This window comes from Callorhinus ursinus, unplaced genomic scaffold (assembly GCF_003265705.2).
Source record: "Callorhinus ursinus isolate GAN/ISIS: 27379988/994484 unplaced genomic scaffold, GSC_fseal_2.0 scaffold4, whole genome shotgun sequence".
Classification (NCBI taxonomy): domain Eukaryota; kingdom Metazoa; phylum Chordata; class Mammalia; order Carnivora; family Otariidae; genus Callorhinus; species Callorhinus ursinus.
This window is the reverse complement of record NW_027397066.1, coordinates 11955503-11962969: the sequence shown is the minus strand read 5'-3', so window position 1 is coordinate 11962969 and position 7467 is coordinate 11955503. Positions and strand designations below refer to the sequence as shown.

The 7467-nt window shown below is 42.4% G+C and overlaps 1 protein-coding gene and 1 pseudogene across 1 annotated transcript; one reads left to right on the top strand and one right to left on the bottom strand.

Moving 5' to 3' along the window:
• Positions 1-667: 667 nt before the first annotated feature.
• On the bottom strand, positions 668-1667 carry LOC112835800 (GTP-binding nuclear protein Ran). The gene has a single exon (XM_025887423.2). The coding sequence runs from the start codon at positions 1650-1652 to the stop codon at positions 1002-1004; it is 651 nt and encodes a 216-aa protein (XP_025743208.1). The 5' UTR covers positions 1653-1667; the 3' UTR covers positions 668-1001.
• A 2187-nt stretch (positions 1668-3854) lies between these two features.
• Positions 3855-6799, top strand: LOC112835875 (hypoxanthine-guanine phosphoribosyltransferase pseudogene; annotated as a pseudogene).
• Positions 6800-7467: the final 668 nt, after the last annotated feature.

Below are 7467 nucleotides of genomic sequence, written 5' to 3'. Positions count from 1 at the left end.
AGAGTCCATAGTCTCTCATGGTTCGTCTCCCCCTCCGATATCCCCCCCTTCATTTTTCCCTTCCTGTTATCTTCTTCTTCCTCTTCTTTTTTTAACATACAATGTATTATTTGTTTCAGAGGTACAGGTCTGTGATTCAACAGTCTTACACAATTCACAGCGCTCACCGTAGCCCATGCCCTCCCAATGTCTATCACCCAACCACCCATCCCTCCCACCCCCACCACTCCAGCAACCCTCAGTTTGTTTTCTGAGATTAAGAATTCTTCATATAGGGCGCCTGGGTGGCCCAGTTGTTAAGCGTCTGCCTTCGCCTCAGGTCATGATCCCAGGGTCCTGGGATCGAGTCCCACATCGGGCTCCCTGCTCAGAGGGGAGCCTGCTTCTCCCTCTCCCACTCCCCCTGCTTGTGTTCCTGCTCTCGCTGTGTCTCTCTGTGTGTCAAATAAATAAATAAAATCTTAAAAAAAAAAGAATTCTTCCTATCGGTGAGGTCATATGATACATGTCTTTCTCTGATCGACTTATTTCGCTTAGCGTAATACCCTCCAGTTCCATCCATGTTGTTGCAAATGGCAAGATTTCATTCCTTTTGATGGCTGCATAATATTCCATTGTGTATATATACCACTTCTTTTTTTTTTTTTTAGATATTTGAAATACTTTATTTTGATTCTAAACGAAAAGGAATGGGAATGACAAAGACAAACGAGATTTCACCACTTGATATTGTGATGGGACTATAGCAGTCTCGTATCTGAAACTCAGGAAGGAAACAACTGCGTTCCAAAACAGCTAAATATGCGGGTCCAAAAAATGAAAGTACTTCTTAAACTGCCACATTCACTCCGAAGCCCATTCATCTCCTTCAGCGTCCCAAAGATTAAGCACATGTTCTGCTCAGCCATATAATAAAGTGGCAAACACGCTGCACCACTGACATCACAGGACAGTTGCCTATAAAACTAGACTTTCTGACACTGGGCTCCAGCTGCACGTTCTCACAGGTCATCATCTTTATCCGGGAGAGCAGTTGTCTGAGCAACCTCTAGATCATGCTCGTACTGGGCTGCCAAAGCTGGGTCCATGACAACCTCTGGTGGGGCAAGAGTGGGCATGGCGACAAACTCCAAGTTAGGATCTCCAATTAGTTTTCTAGCAAGCCACAGGAAGGGCTTTTCAAAGTTGTAGTTACTTTTGGCAGAAATGTCATAGTTCTGAAGATTCTTCTTTCGGTGGAAGACAATAGATTTTGCCTTAACTTTCCTGTCCTTAATGTCCACTTTGTTGCCACACAGCACAGTAGGGATGTTCTCACACACTCGTACCAGATCTCTATGCCAGTTAGGCGCATCCTTGTAAGTAACCCTTGACGTGACATCAAACATTATAATGGCACACTGGGCTCGGATATAGTAGCCGTCCCGCAGCCCACCGATTTTCTCCTGGCCCGCCATGTCCCACACGTTGAACTTGATGGGTCCCCTGTTTGTGCGGAACACGAGAGGGTGGACCTCCACGCCCAAGGTGGCTACATACTTCTTCTCGAATGCACCCGTCAGGTGACGCTTCACAAACGTTGTCTTCCCGGTGCTGCCGACACCAACCAGCACCAGTTTGAACTGGACTTGGGGCTTTCCCTGGGCAGCCATGGCGCTGGTGCTTCCAGAAGCCTATACCACTTCTTCTTTATCCATTCATCTGTCTATAGACATCTGGGCTCTTTCCATAGTTTGGCTATTGTGGACATTACTTTATAAACACTGGGGTGCACGTACCCCTTCAGATCCCTACATTTGTATCTTTGGGGTAAATACCCAGTTTGCAATTGCTGGGTCGTATGGTTGTTTGCTGGGTATTCTTATATGATACTTACCTTGAATATTTGCCATAGCTTTCCTTTACATATTTTTATAAGGGCATTTTATTTTTTTATTATGTTATGTTAATCACCATACATTACATCATCAATTTTTGATGTAGTGTTCCATGATTCATTGTTTGCATATAACACCCAGTGCTCCATGCAGAACGTGCCCTCTTTAATACCCATCACCAGGCTAACCCATCCTCCCACCCCCCTCCCCTCTAGAACCCTCAGTTTGTTTTTCAGAGTTATAAGGGCATTTTAGAGTTGGGTTTATAAAAATTCTATTTTTGCCTTAAATTTCAAGATGATAATTGAACAATCTTACTGTCATCATCACCATCATCACCACCACCACCACACCAATAATCCACATTCATCCCATGCTTTTCCCGACATTATTTCCTGCATTATCTCATTGGATCTCATATCTTCTCTGTGAAGTAGGTAGGATGTTATTCCCATTTTATACAAGAAAAAAGTGAGGCTCAGAAAGGTGGGACTTTCTGCTCCGGGACTGAGGTAGAATGTTTTGCCATGAATCCAATCTTCTTGTCACTGGAAAATGTGCCCCATATGACTTGAAACCTTGGATAACATGAAAACCATAGATAGACACCACCATAACACGTCCTAAGATTTCATGTAATGTTTTCCTAATCTCCCTAATGATAGGGACTATTTATTGCCTTCTAAAGCCACACCAGGCACAGCACTAACCGTAGGAAGTACACTAAGCCATTTCATACCCTCCACATCCCTATGAAGTAGCTGTCATTACTAACCCCATTTTACACATGCACTCTGAAGAGTAGACAGGAGTTGACTTGCCCATGGTGCCTGGGCTGTTCACTAAATGCCAGAGCTAGGATTCGAACCTAGTTCCAGAATCTCCACCCTTTTCTCGCCCTCACCCCCACCCAAACCTTCTCTTCCTGTCTGGACATCTGAGCCTACCAACCACCCTGTCCTATATAGAGCATGACTCGGGGCATTTCCCTCTCTTTCCCCCCCGTCAAGAAGGGTTGCACCTGCTCCCTCCGTACAGTCTTCAACTCAGAGAACTTCAAATGTTAATTAAATGTGACCATGGGGTCCCTGGGTGGCTCAGTCCATTACGAGTCTGACTCCTGATCTCGGCTCAGGTCTTGATCTCAGGGTTGTGAGCTCAAGCCCCGCATGGGCATGGAGCCTACTTAATAAATAAACAAACAAATAAATAAATAACTTTGGGTTGACTCGTAGGACAATTTAGTTCTGGCGCCTACACTGTGTTCTGAGACATATTATAGCTGTCAGGCAAGCAGGTATGTGGGTAAGTACTGTCCTCCTTTTACAGGTAAAGAATTCAAAGCTCATATAATTTCTGGCTGGGAAATCTCCCTTGATGAAGCATCAGAAGACTCACATTTAAGATCTAAACTTTGTTAATGATCTGTGTGATCTCAGACAGATCTTTCTTACCTCTCTGGGCTTCTAGTATCTCATCCACAAAACAGGAATGCTCATTCTAGTCACAGAGCACTTCCAAGGACCAAATGCACGTAAAGGCTACTGGCAACGAGAAAGTGCTACATGGTTGACCTTTTCCATGCCCATTTATTGAGACCTTCCTTAGAGCCTCAAGTATGATTAAGCATTGGGCTTTGGAGTCTGACTTTCTGGGTTCACATCTAGCCTGTCCCAGTTCATGTTGGTGTCCTTGGGCACTTTATTTTCGTATTTTTTTAAAGATTTATTTATTTATTTTAGGGGGAGGGGAGAGGAAGAGGGAGAGGGAGAATCTCAAGCAGACTCTCCACTGAGTCAGGAGCCCCCCAGAGGGCTCGATCTCATGATGCTGAGATCACGACCTGAGCCGAAATCAAGAGTCGGACGCTTATCCAACTGAGCCACCCAAGCACCCCTTTATTTAATCTTTCTAAGCCTTGTTCCTTCCTTGTTTCCTTTTTAGAAGGAATCATAATAGCAGCCACTGTGCAGGATCATGGCGAAGGTGAAGGGAGATTATAAGACTATTGCGGAGTCAGCACTGGGCTGTTCTTGCTGTTGTGGTTATTATCCTCTGGTTTGGTTATTCCTCAAGGTCCTGTGTTGGACTATATGAAAAGACACAATCCCTGGAGAGGTGGCTGGAAAGGGAGGGAGAAGGGAAGGAAGATGATCGCTGAGAAGGCACTCTGTGTCATTCCTTTACCACTTGCTCTTAACGGCATTATTCATCAGGATATTTGGGTAGGAAATCTTAGATTAATGGCTAAGTTTTCAAAGTGAACATTTCCATTGGCCATTAAGGAGATTTCTAGGTCATCCAGAGAAGTTTTTTGGGGGGGAGTGTGCTGTCAGCAAGAGTCTGGCTCAGAGAGCTGCCAGATATGGGAGAATCGCCTTTGAGTGGGGGAGTCTATGCTGCAGATAGGTGACTGGATTTGATCTGTGTCACACAGACACAGATCCTGGAGACAGAGCAGGACCAAGGGAAAAATTATTCCGGTGAGCTCCAAGCCTGGTACCAATTTCTGGCTTCAGTGTTCATCTCTCTCCTAAATCTGTATACTACCCGTTACATATATACATGTATAGTTTTTTATTTTTTATTTATTTATTTTTTTACCAAGCTACATTAAGTTTTGTTCTGTTTTCTTTTTCTTTTTATGTGGAGATGATGGACTTTAATCAACCACTGAGCTTTTATGGACTTGGATAAAAGTGGGAAGCCGTAGGATATTGGAATTATTGGAATAACATATTTTCTCTACTATAAATGGTCATTAATTATTAAATGGATCATCAATAAATAACAACTTTTCAGAAAAGACACCAAATTTAAAATAATCTGAACTTTTGAAATGTGAAAAAGTGAAATGAATGAGCTTCTTGGATTTGAAGAAACAGGTAAGAGCTTGTCTTTGTTTGGCATTTTTAACTTTCCAGAATATTCTTTTCTTAAGATTTTATTTATTTATTTGATACAGAGAGAGATAGAGAAAGCACAAGCAGGGAGGAGGATCAGAGCGAGAGGGAGAGGCAGACTCCCTGCTGAGCAGGGAGCCCAACATGGGGCTCAGTCCCAGGACCCTGAGATCATGACCTGAGTGGAAGGCAGACGCCTAACCAACTGAACCACCCCGGCATCCCTCCAGAATATTCTTGTATAGAACTTCCATCCACTTGGGTCACACACTCAGCCAACACTCATCCTCTTCTTTTCTGGGTTTTCATCCACTGGCCTTTGCTGAAAAATAGTCATTAGTCTTCAGCAAAGAAAAAAAAAATTTAAAAACAAAGTACACAGAAAACCTAACCACCTCCCTTCAAATCAACCCCAATATTTGCAGTAGATCCAGTAACCAGCTCCCGGGATGATGCCTGTAATGACTCAGAAAATGGAAAAGCCCAGATCCCTTTCTCTAGTTTAAAACTCAGCCTTGCTTCTCCTGACTTTCTTGAAAATCAGGGGATACCCATGTTATAACTCAAGAACTCAGAATGGTTTTCTACAAATGCATTAAACATCAAGTGTTTCTTATAAATCCCCTGATGTGACAATGAATACATTAAAAACTCAACGATATACTACAGTCCCATAACCAAACACAAGACACATTTATCACCAAAATCAGATGTCAGGCTTTAGGTGGGATAATATCTCAAACTACCACGGCTCAGAATTTTCTTTTAGGAGATAGGGAAAAAGAGTCCTTGGGTTACAAATATCTGAGTCACAAACACCTTATATACACAAGTCAGCCAGGGCTGTATTGGTACGGAGGACACCATCTCACTGAGTGGCAGACCATCACACTGAGTCCCTGGGAGCCAGCAGTGCTTAGATATCAGAATCCAAAGATGAGGCACTGTTTTCACCTCGCATCTTCACAACAGGCCTGAAAGAGAGCTGCCACTCCCCCTATTATACCCATGAAGACCCATTCCATGAGCAAATGAAGCAGCATGCTCAAAGTCATACAACTTTAATAACAGAGTTGGTACTCTGACTCCAAGTTAGGATGACCAGTTGTCCCGTTTGCCTGGGACTGAGGGGATTCCAGAGTTGAGGGACTGTCAATGTTAACATTGGGACAGTCCTGGGCAAACCAAGGCAAATTGGTCAGCCTGTATACAAGTCCAGTGCTCTTCCTACTAAAAGGGACTGCTGTGAGGTGGCCTGGTCCTCCAACCTGTGTTAACAATATGAGAATTTCAAATGGCTAGTTAAAAAACAATCCTGTGTGCTCCCCCTCCTCAGCTAGTTCCATTTTGGTGGCCCACAGCCCTGCATCACAGCTGGTGATGCTGAACCAGGTTATGACCTAGATTTAGTTTGTATATCTAATCATTACCCTGAGGATTTTGAAAAGGTGCTTATTCCTAAAGGACTAATCATGGACAGAACAAAATGGCTTATACTTGAAACTCTGTGAAGATAGGAGGCTATCACATGGCAGCCCAGCTGGGATATCTGCATGCCCCAGGGGGGCTGTAAATTCTCTACTGACTTGCTGGATTATAACAAAGTACTGAACAGAAATAGTAATATATCCATCTCCTGACTGCAGATTTTATGAGACCGAAGAGCTATTGTAATGACCATTCAATTGGGGCCATACAATAAATTTATGGAGATGATTTCGCAACTTTAACTGGAAAGAATGTCTGGGTTGTTATAGATACAATTGGCATTGGCAAAACAATGCAAATCTTGCTTTCCTTAGTCAAGCAGTATAATCTGAAGATGGTCAGCATTGCAAGTTTACCGGTGAAAGAGCTCCCCAAAACTATTGGATTGGATATAGATCGCACTGTGTTGGGTATGAAATTCCAGGCTGATTTGTTGTAGGATGTATCCTTGACTATAATTAATACATCAAGGATTTAAGTCACTCTTGTGTCATTAGCAAAACTGGAAAAGCAAAATATCGAGGAGCCTAAAATGAGAGCTCAAGTTGGATGGTAGAGTTTGGGAACGTCTGGAGTCCCATTGCCATCACCGGTAAAATTGTCAAATGGTCGTGTTCTGTGGCCATCTGTGTAGGAGAGCTTTTTGCATGTACCTTCTGAGAATTTTATCTGTTTTGTGTATTAGAAATACCAGTGGCTGCCATCCTGAACTCACTCTTTGGTCTGAGCAGATAGGCTATCGGTTCCCTTTGGAGAGATTGTTGTTTGACTTAGGAATGAAAAACCTTTAACAACAAAACAAAACACTTCTGTAAGAAACATTTAAAGAGAAGATAGATATATCGCTTTATGAATTGCCCTATTAATTTTTTATAGTCATGAATTCATGAAAGGAATGAGAGTAATTGAACATTGTTAATTATTACACCACTTTAAAGAGTAAGAAGCAGTCAGTTTTCTTATCTGACTGTGTCTAAGAGGTAATATTATAAACTGAATCATGTTTCCTGGAATTATGTTAGGAGCATTTCAGTGATATTAACTGAATTTTCTCATTTGTTCAGACTATTTCCAGTGAATCTTCTTTATGGTTCCTTTAAATATTAATCAGTATATTCCAAAAACCTTTACACATTTTGAAATTTTCAGTGCAGAATCCTTAAAGACTGCCTCTTAAATCAAAAACAACAAAAAACCTT